This window comes from Hyaena hyaena, unplaced genomic scaffold (genome assembly GCF_003009895.1).
Source record: "Hyaena hyaena isolate Hyena2069 unplaced genomic scaffold, ASM300989v1 scaffold_184, whole genome shotgun sequence".
NCBI lineage: Eukaryota > Metazoa > Chordata > Mammalia > Carnivora > Hyaenidae > Hyaena > Hyaena hyaena.
In genome coordinates, this window is record NW_024080817.1 from 2397924 (window position 1) to 2413568 (window position 15645).

The 15645-nt window shown below is 42.7% G+C and overlaps 1 protein-coding gene across 2 annotated transcripts; it reads left to right on the top strand.

Annotated features, from left to right (window-relative positions):
• The first annotated feature begins 356 nt into the window (after window positions 1–356).
• ARMT1 (acidic residue methyltransferase 1) lies at window positions 357–10473 on the top strand. 2 transcript variants are annotated; one of them, XM_039240965.1, is made up of 5 exons: window positions 357–457; window positions 2713–2818; window positions 3209–3453; window positions 5263–5428; window positions 8737–10473. In XM_039240965.1, exons 1-5 carry the CDS (start codon window positions 417–419, stop codon window positions 9502–9504), a joined length of 1326 nt encoding a protein of 441 aa, XP_039096896.1. In that variant the 5' UTR covers window positions 357–416; the 3' UTR covers window positions 9505–10473. The 2 variants fall into 2 exon arrangements, with proteins under 2 accessions (XP_039096896.1, XP_039096897.1); XM_039240966.1 differs by lacking the exon at window positions 2713–2818 and having other exon boundaries at window positions 388–457.
• Window positions 10474–15645: the final 5172 nt, after the last annotated feature.

Consider the following 15645-nt stretch of genomic DNA (forward strand, 5'->3'; position numbering starts at 1 on the left):
CCGCTCCGGAGACCCTCCCAGCGCCCGCACTGCGCAGGCGCACAGAACTGCGGGCGGGCAGAGCGCAAGCCGCCCGCTGCACGTGATCGCCGGACCACGTGACCCGCGTCGCCGCGACCTTTTCCGCTCCCCAGTGCCTGGGTCCTCCCGGTCCCTGCTTGCTTCCGCCTCCGCCCACTTCCTTATTCCGCTGCTCTCGTCACCCTCAGCTGTCCCCGCCCTCGTCCCCGGAAGATCTCCGCGTCGTCGAGCGCGCCGTTGTTTGTCTATTCTACGGGCACCAAATAAAGTTTCCTCATTCAAAAGCATTTCTGTAGCCCACGCCCCTCCCTTTCTCAGCTCCTCCTTCGCGCGGGCACCGCCTCTCTTCCTGCGGCGGGTGCGACGCGAGCTTGGGCGCCGGCAGCTTGGAGACTATGGCGGTTCCTCCGGCGTCCCTCTCGGGACGGGACGTAGGGTTCGTGTCGCTTTCCTCGCCCAGTCCCTCCGCTCCTCTTCCTGCTCCGCGCGTTTGCGGAAAGCCTGGCCTCGCCGGGAACCCCTGGGTTGCCATCGGGGGAGCTGCGTTGGGCCGATGGGCCCCGCTCCCGGGCGCGTCGGCTCGGCTTCCTCCGACGCCGGGGAGCGAGGCGGCCCGGGACGGGGGACGAGCCCGCTGGCTGCGGCTGCCCGCCGGACTGCGGGCCCGGCTCGGCTGCCCGCCTTCTCCCTGGGCTCTGGGAGCGGACTGCGCGCCCCGCCGGAGTCCTCGGGTCACCCCGTCGGAGTCCTCGTTCGGGCCTTTCCGTGGCTTGGGTTTTAACTTGTGGGGTCTTTCAAGTGATCGACGCTGCTGCTTTTTTACTCCTCGTGACTGTCGTGCGAGTGTATGCCTCCTCTGTTCCCTTTCAGGGTGTTGCAGCGGCATGGCTTTAATCATTTTTCATTTATTTCATAAACGCACTTTTGGGGGGCTAAAATTTTCTGCAAAAGTTAGGAATCTCCTTGCTATCGAGAAATGTGTTTCTTCCTGTTGCAGATGAGATTAGTTTGTGGTCTCGCTATTAATGCCTGCAGCTTTTCGCCTTTTTCGCGGCACCAGATTTCTACATCAAGTTGTGGACGACCGTAAAAAATACGTATTTATATAAATTGAATGGCCAAATTTATATTTGATATAGGTCCTACTGCGAAACACCGGGGGAGGGAGGGGGCAGGTGCGTAGGAGCTATTAGAGGAAATTGACCTTGTTCAGAGTGGACTGAGGCCCGAGAGGCAATGGTGGCCCCGAATTGAAGCAGATACTCATTGAGAGTTATGCAAATTAGAAGGGAGTGTGCAGAACCGTAAATTTGGAGTCCTACGTTCCTCTGGCTCCACCCTAGTCCTAACCTGGGACTTGACCCTCGCAGATGCAGGCCACTGAAGAAATCCTGAGGACATTTGGTACTGTTGACCTTTGCGCAAGGTTGGGGGGGGTCAGTTGTCGTTAAGGGGCCCTGACACCCCTCCTCCTCCCTTCCCCCAGTGGAAATTCTGCATATAACTTTTGACTCCTCCAAAACTTAAATTCTGCACTTTGTGTCTGGTGATCTGAAGATACAAACGAACTGATCAACTATATTTTGAGCTCTAAAAATGCACAAAATTTCATCACTTACTAAAGTCTGTTTTTTCTAACTGAATCCTATGCAGTTGCCTAAAAAATTGTTTCTATATGAAATGATAGTCTGCAAATCTTGATTTTTGTAGGTCTAAAACAAAATATCTTAATTTTTTTTAATGCAAGTATGGTCACGTTTTTCCTCCAGCTTTTTTCATTCTTTGACACTTCTAGAAAATTTCTTGATTTCTTTGGTTGGGAAAGTGAAATAAATGGTAAGTAACATCTTGTTTGGGAGCAGAGTAGGATGGAAGGAGTCCTTGTGCAGGTAAAGGGAGCAGAAAAAATCGTAAACCTTTGAAAAGAAAAAAAATTGGCTAAGAATGTCGACTAAGAGAAAAGGGAGTAGCAGGTTCATAAGTAGCTTTCATTCTTTATGTTCTAGTACGTGAGAGACCTTCATGCACTTTTACATCCATTGCCTGGTTCAACTTTCCAAGTAGGTGAAGTCAGTAATAACCCTGGAGCTAGATCCTGTTTGATATTTAAGATGATTCTTTTTCTGTCCTTCTTGTAGTTAAACTAGTTTCTTATGCAGGAAAATAAAAGGATTAGAATGGGAAAGATAAGATTGATGGGAACAGGTGCGCCTGGGTGGCTTAGTCAGTTGAGCGTCTGACTTTCGCTGAGGTCATGATCGCGGTTCCTGGGTTCGAGCCCCGCGTCGGGCTCTGTGCTGACTGCCAGCTCAGAGCCTGGAGCCTGCTTCAGATCCTGTGTCTCCCTCTCTCTCTGACCCTTCCCTGCTCACACTGTCTGTCTCTCTCTCTCCTAGAAATAAATAAAACATTAAAAAAAAATTAAAAAAAAAAAAAAGATTGATGGGAACAGGCTCAAGGGGAGAATCTGGGATTAGAGGCACAAAGACTGTTCGCTTTCATGACACGTGTAACACCAGAGAAATTTGCAGATTTTCCTGTCTTAATGTAGTAGTCAAACAATGCTGGCTTACTGTATAATCCTTGTATGAAAGGGATTTGAATTCAAATGAGCTGTTCTAGAAACAATGATGGCCAATGTGCTGGTATTAATGCTAAGTAACATACTGTGTATGTGGCTCTCTTTTCTAGATCATTCGCATATCTTACAATTAAAGACAGAATACCACAGATCTTAACCAAAGCTATTGATACATTGCATCGACATAAAAGTGAATTTTTTGAGAAACACGGAGAGGTAATATTGTGTTTTAACTTTTTTTGTTAACTCTTTAACAGAAACACAATAACCCTTTCTTGTCTGTGGTAATGATCATTACTCCTGAAGATAAGAACTCTTGGTCTTAAGAAGAAGCTTAAAAAGGCAGAATAGATAAGACAGGATAATGTATGTCCTCTTTGATTTTTAACTTAAGAATTCTGAATATCCATGTTTATATTAGTTTGTAAAAGACATAAAACGTAGCTTTGAAATCTAGTATTTTTTTTCCTTCTTTAGAATCTTAAAAATATGTTACCCTAGAGGACTTCTTCCTGTATAAATTAACTGTTTACGTATGTATATTTAAATATAGAGCATTCAGATATGCTTTTGAATATTTAAACATTTTTTTTCCTGTTTCTGCAGAAAGGCACAGAAGCTGAAAAGAAAGCAATTTCTCTTCTTTCTAAATTACGAAACGAATTGCAAACAGATAAACCAATAATCCCCTTTGTTGAGAAGTTTGTTGATACTGACATATGGAATCAGTACCTAGAATATCAACAGAGTCTTATAAATGAAAATGATGGGAAACCCAGGTGGTTTTATTCACCTTGGTTGTTTGTAGAGTGCTACATGTATCGTAGAATTCATGAAGCAATTATCCAAAGGTAAGTATATAACATCAGCTGATACATGTTTAGAGAACTTAACGCTTTTACAAAATTATAGAATGAAAAGTTTAAACAGTGGAAGCCAGAATTCAGTACAGCAAATATTAATGGCAGGATCAGATATTTCTACAGATGTTATCAATATAGTAAATTCTTAGCAATTATAACTGAGTTGCTTAGAATTCAGCTATTCTAATAGCTGAATAAAATAATATCGGAATAAAAATTCTTATGAAGACTGTAGAGTAAAACGAATTGTACCAGGACACCTGGGTAGCTCAGTTGGTTGAGCGCCCCAACTCTTGACTGTAGCTTGAGCTATGATCCCAGGGTCATGGGATCGAGCCCTGCATTGGGCTCTATGCTGAGTGTGGAGCTTGCTTAAGAGTCTCTCTTTTTCTTTCTCTTCCCTCCTCCTTCTCTCCCTCTCTCCCATTTACAAGCCTCAAAAAGAAATTAGTCTCCTTTTTTAGCCATTTTTCATTTTTTATTTAAAAAAAAATCTTTTACTCCATTTGATTTGCGCACATCATTCTCCTGAAATTGCTCTGAGTGACCCTGGGCTCTACATGAACCCCAGAGGAGAACAAGGCACTGTCACTGACAGGGCGTTTAGTAGTGTGCCCCGGGTGCTGAGGAGAATTCCAAAAGTGCTTGAACAAGGGCGGCATCCTCGGAATAAGGGTCTCGCTTCCCAGGGTGACTGACTGGAAGGAGACAGCAACCATGTGGATGTATGCATTCTGGTGTGTGTTTGTCTGTTTTTTAAGTCAGTCCCACTGCAGTCACATTGTTTTTATCCTGAGGTAGATGATCCAAGGAAGAAGTTGCTAATTTAGAAGATCACATTATCTGGGGCACCTGGGTGGCTCAGTCGGTTAAGCGTCTGACTTCAGCTTAGGTCATGGTCTCAAGGTTCATGAGTTGGAGCCCCATGTCAGGCTCTGTGCTGATAGCCTGGGCCTTCTTGGGATTCTGTGTCTCCCTCTCTCTGCCCCTCCCCCGCTCTCAAAAATAAAAATTGCAAAAATCAGATGAGCTGAATGCCTTGTATATTTGGTTTTGTAAAGTCCATGATGTTCTTATTTATGCCTTGCTAGTTCTGTTTCTCTTGGGCTGCCATTATTTGATCTCTCATTTGGAAAACTTAAAGACCTAGCCTCAGCACATACATCACCACCGGTCAGAGTCCACTTGGGAGTAAAGGTTGCCCTAAAACCCCCCAGAAAACTACACATACATGATGAAATTTGTCATTATAATAAAATTTATTATCGTGAATTTTCTCTCTGATTTCTCTCAAGTAGTTGCTATGTTCCCAAAGTGCTCGATGTTTCACTCTCTTGGTGACTAGCACATTGTATTCAAATATTTATATGCATATGTTTGTAACTTAGAACACTGTCACATTTAGCACCCAAAAAATGTTTGCTAAACTAAAGCAGTTATCTTAAAGTTTTGTTTCTCTCTCCTTTTACTGTACCGGTAAATAATTTTGGATAGAGTCACTATAATTATTTAAAATTCCAGTAAAATCTTGACTAGGGGACTCCTGACAGTTAACTAAAATGAGTTTGGGGATTTATTTTTTGTGTAATTGAATTGATTTAGTGTGTGTAATTAGGTAATTATTCATTTTTCTGTAATAGATCTGTATTATATGTAGTATCTGTTACCACTAATTTTTGAGACTAGATGACTCTCCTCTCTTTCCTTTAAAGAACTGCAGTTACCCAAATGTTAAAAAAAAAAAAAAGAAGGTACTGAGTTATATGAATTTTCCCTTACGTTTTTCTCTTCCTGTAGTCCACCAATCGATGACTTTGATGTATTTAAAGAATCCAAAGAGCAAAATTTCTTTGAGTCCCAGGAATCTATCATCGCTTTGTGTACTCACCTACAAGAGTTGATAAAAACTATCAAAGACCTGGATGAAAATCAGCTGAAAGATGCATTTTTCAAACTTCTTCAGGTAAACGTGATAATTAATCTCCTGTATTTCAACAGTTAAAAAACAAACCGGTGTTGAGTTAGCAGCAAAACACGTGTGTGTGTGTGTGTATACATATATATGCGTGTGTGTGTGTTATCTAAGTTATAATTGATAATTTTTTATCATGTTAGTAATCGTGTTATTCAAGAGATAAAAACCCACTGAGTCTCTGAAAATGAGTTTTGAAATTTCTTCCACTGGAGGTGATGTTAGTGGTGTGAGAGTCCTCTGGCTTCATGGCGTCTGTCACTCTTGAGAGAACGCCTCCCAGCCGTTTGGTCGGCCTACCCTGACCTGGGCTTGAGTGCCGCTTCTGTCACTTAATTTGTTGTTGGACCTGAGGCAAGTTACGTAATTTCTCTGAGCTACAGTTTTCTCATCTGTTAACCAAGGACGGCATCATATACCTCATCATTTGACACGAGAAGGAAATGGTGTGGAGCACAGAGCCTAGAACAGATGGCCTCCTGCTTCCGTCAGGTGGAGCCACTGAGGTGCTCCGTGGTCTGTTTAGTATGACTTTATTACGCCTCTTCATCTGTCTTATATTGCATTTCGCTTTTAATTCTCATTCAAAACATCTGAAGATTTAAGATCTCTTATTAGAATCAGAGCTGTTTGAAAATACGTAGTTTTACACAACAGATCGTATCCCCAGCCCTCATCTCCCAGAAGAAGTTAGAAGCATCCCCGGAAAGAGATGTTATTAGAAAATGCTGAGAAAGAAGATAAAACAGGGTAGTAGAGCCCGGTGGGTGGGGGAGATGCAGGGGTGTTATAGTGGGGCTGCCAGGGAGGGACCTCTGTGAAGGTGACGGGGAAAGACCTGAGGGGGGTGAGGGCGTGGGCCCCACGCATGTCTAGGGGAGCGTTCCTGCTGCGTGACCGGCGGGTGTGTGAGAGAAACTGCTGGGGTCCTGCAGGAAACGAGCAGGTGAGGGGGCTGGGGGGGCCCCCGAGGCCTTGTAAGCCAAGGTCAGGGTTTTGGTGTTTTCTCGCACTGGAGTCACTGGAGAGCTATTAGAGCGTCTTCGTCAGAGGAGTATCAAGGATTGACTTGTTTCAAGGGTTACTTCTCAGGACACACTGAAGGGGTACAGGGCCACACACCAGGAAGTCTGTTACTAAAATGACCCAGGCAAGAAGACATGTTAAATGTCACCAGCATTCGGGAAACACTTTGAATGTAGAGACTGCAGAGTCCTCTGATAAAACTTTGAGGGCAAGCGGAGTAGGCTGCATGGTTGAGAGGGGACGGCTTGCTTTGAGTTTGGAAGAAAAGTTGTCAGGGTATTGTTGAATCACAAGCCTAGTTATTCCTCTATTCTTAGCTTTGACTTAAAAAAAGAAGAAAAAGGGAAAGCCATAGTCATGCCAGTGTTGACCCCTAGCTGGCCCGTTGTTTCCGGGAATAGTCCTTCAGTATGTCCTTGTCCCATATGTATAATCAATTGTGAAGAAGAAAGAATACCGCTCTCTTTTCTGTCATCCAATGTGGCCAAGTAAAGGAGGCCAAAGTTGCCTTCCATTAGCACTCATGACGGATGACCAGCAGGATAGCTCCCTACCAGAAACCTGACCGTGTTCTAGTTCGCAGGGAACATTAATCTGTTTTTCGAAGCCGTAGAATTCCACTACTGTCCGCACAGACAGTTCATATCCGCTCTGTCTGAGTGGATGCTGGGCGTGCGATGGTGGGAAAATCAGCACTTGCTATCACGGAACTTGTAACCTTGACGGAATATAGATGGCCAATTAATGGCACAAATTAATGTAGAATTACAGACCAGAAGATGGTGTCCGGGAAACGTGCAGGGAGCCGACAGAGACGCTGACCTCAGCTGAGGAGTGCCGTGCCCTACGCCACTGTTTCTTTGTCATATGGACACTTAGCCGTTTAAGCCTTGCGCTTAAAAAATGCCATTCGTTTATCTTTTTATTTTTTTAAGTTTATTTATTTATTTGGAGTGAGAGAGCATGAACGAGGTAGGGGCAGAGAGGGAGGGACAGAGAGAGAATCCCTGTGTGAGGCTCGATCGCACAAACCATAAGATCATGCCCTGAGCCGAGAGCAAGAGTTGGATGCTTAACTGACTGAGCCCCCTCCAGGTGCCCCCGTTCATTTGTCTTTTTAAAATAATATCCTTGGGGCACCTGGGTGGCTCAGTCGGTTAAGCATCCAACTTCAGCTCAGGTCATGATCTCACAGTTCATGGGTTTGAGCCCCGTGTCAGGCTCTGTGCTGACAGCTCAGAGCCTGGAGCCTGTTTCAGATTCTGTGCCTCCCTCTCCCTGACCCTCCCCTGCTCACACTGTCTCTCTGTCTCTCTCTCAGAAATAAATTAAAAAAATTAAACAAATTTTAAAATAATATTCTTGGTCGGGACATGCATTTTCCTCTTCTTTTGAGTCATATGAGTAGAGTCTGTTTTGGCCAGTATTTATTGAGTATTGGGTATATTATTTAGACATACTATGTCAGTTAACTTTCGCCCTAACTCTACAAGGTAAGTGGTGCTGTTATATCATTTTTCCGTTACGGGACCTGAACCTTAGAGATCATATGTGATTTACCAATGGTCAGTAATTGGAAATGCTGGGACTCGAACCCAGGTCTAATTCCAGACCCTGTAACTCCTAAGCATGTAATTTTAATTATAGCTTTAAAAGTGGGGGGGGGGTACTGCATACCATTTTTTATAAAATAAACTTAAATATTATTTCAGTTGAAAAGTGGAATAACAGATGGTTAGAGTTGGAGAGGTCTTTAGACATCACCTTGCCCAAGTTCTTTATTTTACAAGTAAGAGAAGTAAATCCCAGAGAAGTTGCCTGGCCCTAAGTTTTATACAACTAGTGAAAGAAACTGAGCAGTTTGGGTAGGAGTGGGGGAGGGGAAAAGGACTTATTTTTCTCTTGACTTTGGATTTTTAAATAAACTTTGTAGCCTTTTTTCACAATGTGAGCATATTCTATTTTCTGCAAGATGCAGAATCATTCTGACTAAGCAACACGGATCGTTAACATCATTCAGATCAGTTTTTTAAAAAGTTTACGCCATAGGGACCACTTCAGTGTTTCATTGTCTTAACCTCTGTTTGTACATCAGGATGTAAACACTCTTTGCATTCTTAGAGTGTAGATCTGATGGATATTTTGTGTCAAGAGTGTTGCAGAAGAACATTTTATGAATAGTTTTAGCAACTCCTTGCCCCACATTTTACATCACAGAGTTTTTGTTGGTTATTCAATAGGAGGGTAAAACCTTTGTACTTTTTCTTTTTCAGATTTCACTGTGGGGAAATAAGTGTGATCTATCCCTATCGGGCGGGGAAACCAGTTCTCAGATAACCAATATAATAAATTCTGTGGAGGAACTAAAACCTTTCATTTTAGTGAATGACATGGAACACCTTTGGTCACTGCTTAACAACTGCAAGAAAGCAAGAGAAAAAGCGTCTGTCACTAGAGTTGATATTGTTCTGGACAATTCTGGGTTTGAACTCATTACGGATTTAGTCTTAGCTGACTTTTTGCTGTGCTCTCAACTGGCTACTGAGATCCATTTTTATGGAAAAATTATTCCGTGGTTTGTTTCTGATACGACTATCCACGATTTTAACTGGTTAATCGAGCAAATGAAAGATTCTGATCACAAGTGGATGGCCAGGTGCGGGGCCAGCTGGGAAAACTATATTACAACGGGCAGATGGGTTTACCACGATCATATGTTTTGGACTCTTCCTCACGAATTCTGGGTCATGTCTCAGGTCGCCCCTGACCTTTATGCTGAACTACAAAAGGCACAGTTAATTTTGTTCAAGGGGGATTTGAACTACAGGAAGCTGACGGGCGATAGGAAGTGGGGGTTCACCATTCCGTTCCACCAGGCCCTGGCCGGCTTCCACCCTGCCCCGCTCTGCAGCGTGAGGACACTGAAGGCCGAGGTGCAGGTGGGGCTGCGGCCCGGCCAGGCCGAGCAGCTGGCAGCCTGCGAGCCCAGCTGGCTGACCACTGGGAAGTATGGGGTATTCCAGTTTGATGGTCCGCTCTGACCTGCTGTAGAAACCCTCAAGTTGTACGGAAAACCTGACAGACGCTTGGCACCCCCAGCAAGGCAGGTGCGGGTTTGGTCGCGATGCCGCTGTGCGTGGCGGTGGGGAGCTTGGCTTCTCGGTGCTCGTGAACGTGTGCTCTGGACGCCTTTCTCTTGGAGCGCTTCGCCCCACCGTGTTATCTGGGGGGTAGAAGGAGTAAGCTAGTTCCAGAGAGTCACATTTATGTTGGCATTTTAGTGTCTTTCGAGTTCAATTCGTAATGTCAAGTGGTATTCATGAACTTATTTTTAATTGGGCAGAAAGTAAAATATAAGTGAATTCTGCATTTAAAGTTTGTCAACATTCTTTTGATGCTATGCTGCATGGTATTTAATATTCTAGGAGAGCATGGGGTTTTATTTGGCTTGTTTTGAGGGCTCTAAAAAGAAGGGCTCTGGGAAAACATTTTAAATATGCTTTGAAAAGAGGCATTTCTTACAGCTGTGATATTTGAACAGTGAAAGTAAAGATTACCTCGTAAGTTAATTTTCAGTTTTGTTTTCCTTGAATTTTATTTCCTTTTAAATGCTCTATTTTATTTGCATGCATTTGTATTTCAATTGACTTGCGGAATGGACAGCAGGAAACCCAAAATTGAACTGGTATTTAACTGTGATACCTTTTACATTCTATTTGCAATATCCATGATCAACTGAACTGTATTATTTTAACACATAAGTGCTTTAAATGAACAGATTTTTAGATTGTTCTGCAGTTTTTAAAAAAATGCTTTAGATCACAAAGATTCTTGTGCATTGAATTTGGAGTACTTCCCAACAAGTTAATTTTTTACATGCTTACACTTTCTGGTGACCACTTGATCTTGAAGACTAAAAGTTTCAGGTCAGTTTGTTTTGAAACTGAAATCAGAAATAAACCTGAAATGTTTTCTTGAACTGGTATAATAAAATGAATTGTATTGAAACTACAATATAATAAATTGAATTGTATTGAAAATCTTGTTGCTTTTATTTTTTCCAGTGGGTGAGAGTCAAGGAGGGAAGATTAAGTATGAAGTCTCTCTAAGAATGAAACTCATAGGGGCGCCTGGGTGGCTTAGTCGGTTAAGCGTCCGACTTTCGCTTAGGTCATGATCTCGCGGTTCGTGGGTTCGAGCCCCGCATCGGGCTCTGTGCTGACAGCTCGGAGTCTGGAGCCTGTTTCAGATTCTGTGTCTCCATCTCTTTCTCTACCACTCTGTCTCAAAAATAAGTAAATTTTAAAATTAAAAAAAAAAATCTCATAATGTATATTGTACATGTTGCCAAAGCAGTTCTTAAATTATGTTACCTATAAATAAGGTTAGTCTAAATGAGGTTATAGTCTAGGACCTTGCTTAGCGGTCTTAAAAAGTTATGTAAAATGTTTATATAAAGCTGCACATTTTGAATTTACTCTTATCTACGTGTGTTCCTGTTTTAAACCTTAAGCTACTAAAATACTGAGCATATTAGAATGATTTAGAAAATGAGATAAGTTAGAAAATGGGTATATTTGTATTGACTTTATAGCCATAGTGTAATTGCGTTTTCCAAAGCAATGGATTTCTTGTTGTCGTTTTTATTATGTGTTCTTAAGAACATGAACTTGGGATTTGTGAGGAGCCAGTTCACCGGTGCCTAGAGGAGCATGGAAGCAAACGCGCAAGATGGAAGTTTAAAAAATGCTCAGCAGGGGTAGGACACCCCTCTAGTTTCACCAGTTGACTTTTTTTTTTTATTGAAGTTTAGTTGATACACAACGTTACATTAGTTTCAGGTGTGCAACACAGTGATTGAACAACTCTGCTCACAAGTGGGGCTCCCATCGGTCAGCACACAACACTGTTACACACCATTGACTCGACTCTGCTGCACCTTCCATCCCCCTGGCTTATTCATTCCGTAACTGGAAGCCCATACCTCCCACTCTCCTTCACCGCTTTTACCCACCCCCCAGCCCCCTCCCCTCTGGCAACCATCAGTTTGTTCTCTGTATTACATGTTTCTGGGGCGCCTGGGTGGCTCAGTCAGTTGAGCGTCTGACTTTGGTTCAGGTAGTGATCTCACGGTTCATGAGTTCAAGCCCTGCGTTAGGCTTAGTGCTGACAGCACAGAGCCTGCTTTGGACTCTCTGCCTCCATCTCTCTCTGCCCCTCTCCCCACCCTCCTTTAAAAATAAACATTAAAAAAATCTGCCTTTCCATATACAAGTGAAATATGGTTATTTGTCTTCCGATGGCTTATTTCACTTAGCATAATCTTGTTTAGGTCCATCCATGTTGCAAATGGCAAACCTCTTTTTATTTTTTTTATTTTATGGGTGAGTGATGCTGTGTGAGTGTGTACATGTAGCATCCTTAGCCAGTCTATCAGTAGACACTGGTTGTTTTCATATCTTGGCTATTGTCAATAATACTACAGTAAACATAGGGGTGCATTTATCTTTTTCAATTACTGTTTTCTTATTCTTTGGGTAAATATCCAGTAGTGGAATTACTGGGTATATTATATTCCTGTGTTTAACTGTTTGGGGGGCCCTCCATACTGTTTTCCACAGTGGCTGCGCCGATTTGCCTTCCCACCAACAGTGCACGAGGGTTCCTTTTTCTGGTTTTTGAATTTTTTATTTTAATTTTGTTTGTTTATTTTTGAGACAGAAACAAAGCATGAATAGGGGAGGGGCAGAAAGAGAGGGAGACACAGAATCCGAAGCAGGCTCCAGAGCCATCAGCTTGAACTCATGAACTGTGAGATCATGACCTGAGCTGAAGTTGGACGCTTAACCAACTGAGCCACCCAGGTGCCCTTGGTTTTGAATTTTTTAAAGCCAGCTTTCTTGAGATGTAACTCACATACAATGCATCCATTTCATGTGTACAGTATTTAGTATATTCATAGTTGTGGCAACCATCACCAGAATTAATTTCAAAACGTTTTTGTCCCCCCTAAAAGAAACCCAGTACCCGTTAGCAGTCACTCCTCATTCTCTTCTCAGCACTCGGCAACTAGCAATTTTCTTTTGGTCTCTATGGATTTGCCTGTTCCGGACATTTCCTATAGAAATAAGAATCAGAAACTATGTGGTCTTTGTGACTCGCTTCAAGGTCATCAACTGTAGCTCACATCAGTACTTCATTTTTATTGCGTCATTACATGGATAGAACACGTGGACTTGCCCCATGTCCATCAGTGGATGGATGTTTGGAATATTAACCCTTTTTTGACACTTAGGACTAATGCTGCTATGAACACTCACATAACGTGTGTGTGTGTGTGTGTGTGTGTGTGTGTGTGTTTTCAGCCTTCTTGGGTATATAACCAGAAGTACATGCTGGAGCCCGTGGCAGCTGTGTTTAACCTTCTGAGGAACTGCCAAACTTCCAAAGTGTTGGTGATGTTTTACATTCATCCAGCAATGCAGGAGGCCTCCGATTTCTCCATATCCTTGTCAGCACTTTTTATGGTATGTTTTTTATTGCAGCAGTGCTACAGGGGATGAAGTAGTATCTCATTGCGGTTTTGATTTGTATTTCCCTAACGGCTAATGGTGAGCCTATGTGAACATATTTGTATGTACTGATTGGCCATTTGCATATCTTCTTTGGAGAAATGTCTTTTAATTCGTTTGCCCATTTTCAAATTAGATTATCTTTTTATTACTGAGTCGTAAGAGTGTTTATGTATTCTGCATACAAATCTCATCAGATACATAATTTGCAAATATTTTCTCCTATACCAAGGGTTGTTCTTTCACTTTCTTGATGGTACTGTTTGCAGCACCAAAGTTTTCTATTTTGATAAAGTCCTTTTACATATTTATTTTTGAGAGACAGAGAAGGAGTGGGAGAGAGGCAGAGGGAGAGGGAGACACAGAATGCGAAGCAGCCTCCAAGCTCTGAGCTGTCAGCACAGAGCCCTACAGGGGGCTCAAACTCATGAACTGTGAGATCATGACCTGAGCCAAAGTGGGATGCTTAACCGACTGAGTCACCCAGGCACCCCTGTATTTTCTCTCTTGTTGCAAAGCCTTGGTTTTTGAACTGGTTCTTTAAAAAATTTTTTTAAATGTTTTTATTCATTTTTTGAGGTAAAACCAGAGTGTGAGCAGGAGAGGGGCAGACAAAGAGGCAGACATAGAATCTGAAGCAGGCTCCAGGCTCTGAGCTATCAGCACAGAGCCTGACATGGGGCTCGAACCCATGGACTGTGAGACAATGACCTGAGCTGAAGTCAGACTTTTAACCAACTGAGCTGCCCAGGTGCCCCTTGAACTGCTTCTTAACATCCACTTCAGGGCCATTGCAGTGAGGGATGGAAACACCCATCGGTCAGGGCTCTGCCTATACTCTTCTGCTCCCCCACATATTTCAGCCCAGCAGGCTTGGAGGTCAGTTAGGGGTGGGGTTCCCACTGAAGAGCTGAGTGATCTTGGGAGACTTGCCCAAAATAGCATCTGCAAGTGTTTCAACTGCTGATGTCACACTTGGTTAAGTATGAAGTAGCTCCTGAATACAGCAGCTTCTACATTTCATGCAATACATTTTTATTAAGACATAAATCCAGTATCTTATGTATATTATGATGGAAATATGGTTAAAGGGCAGGTAAATCATTAGGTGAGGATGGTAGTTTATACTCCGTGGGTTTGTGTTACTTTATTGATGAAACAGCAATGGACAAGATTTTTTTTAATGTTTATTTTTGAGAAAGAGAGACAGAGTGTGAACAGGGGAGGGACAGAGAGAAAGGGAGACGATGAATCTGAAGCAGGCTCCAGGCCCAGATCTATCAGCTCCAAGACCCATGCGGGTCCTGAATTCACGGACCACGAGATCATGACCTGAGCCAAAGTCGGATGCTTAACCAACTGAACCCAGGCGCCCCAGCGAATGAACAAGATTTATTGAAATGATCCAGCTTTTTTTTTTTCTTTTATAATTTGAGGTGTATTTTGTGTTGGATACAATGCAGTAATGTTTTTGAATCTTTATCAAGCCAGACCCTGTTAGTTCAACCTCAAGGTCGTGTTTCTATAAAAGAAATACCACAAAAGACACTATCAACATAGTTCAAGCTCTACTTATATTTTAAGAAAACTCCAGAGTGGATCAAAAGCATAATTCAGAGTTATATTTATTAAAAGTCCCTCTCCCACCCATTTTCCTGTCCAAACCCCCACTGAGTTTTGTTCTGGAAACTCTCCTTTTGTAAAACTTTTCTTCCCTCCCCCCTTTTTTTCTGGACTGGAGGGTAGGGAATGGGGAGACTGAACACTTTCTACACATGCATCTCTTATTTCTTAAATGAAGCTTTAATGTAATGTCTGACTCTTACCGTAAGCAATCGGCGATGTCTTGAAATAATAGAAAATGAATAAAGCAGAAGGGGAAAATGGGAAAAACAAGAAGGGAATCTTCTCACCTTCAGATACCCCTGTTGATTTAAGTTTGTTTATTTTGAGAGAGAGAGAGAGAGAGAGGCAAAGAGAGATGGAGAGAAGGTATCCCAAGCAGTGCAGAGCCCGATGTGGGGCTCAAACTCGTGGAACCGTGAGATCATAACCTGAGCCGAAATCAAGAAATCAAACCCTTAACCAACTGTGCCTCACAGGCGCCCCTTTATGTATGATTTCTAAGTTTTCTTCCATAAACAGACATATTTTCTACGTTTGTATGATTTAAGAAAGTAGGATCATACTGTCTGAAAAATAATTGTTTTAAAAATTCTGAAGTATTTTTTCCAACTCCTGAAGTTTTTGTCTGATTAACTGGTTTCATTATTATTCTTGTTGTCATTTATTTCTCGTTCGCTGATTAGTTCCTGCTGGAGGGCTAGAAGTTTGGGGGGGGGGTGTTTTTTCCGTTTGGGTAGCAGTGTGGCCTGGGACTCATAAATACTTGATTTTTAATCCCTGGTCCCCTATTAATCCTGTAACCTGTCACATTCTCACCATCTTACTGGAAAAGGAAAAGTTATTTCTGGTCCGCTTGAACTATGTTCAATCTCAAATCCCGGGTCCCCTAGGAAAAGGAGTCATGCGGAGATATTAGCATTCTGGCACCCCCTAGCGGCCATCTGGGTGCTCTGTAAAACCTGGTCTTTTCCCTTCCTGGGTAAC

Coding starts and splice junctions, on each gene's coding strand:
- ARMT1 (XM_039240965.1), top strand. CDS start 417: ATGGCGGTTCCTCCGGCGTCCCTCTCGGGACGGGACGTAGG. Junction 2,819..3,208: donor TTTTTGAGAAACACGGAGAG/GTAATATTGTGT, acceptor CTGTTTCTGCAG/AAAGGCACAGAAGCTGAAAA. Junction 5,429..8,736: donor CATTTTTCAAACTTCTTCAG/GTAAACGTGATA, acceptor TTTCTTTTTCAG/ATTTCACTGTGGGGAAATAA.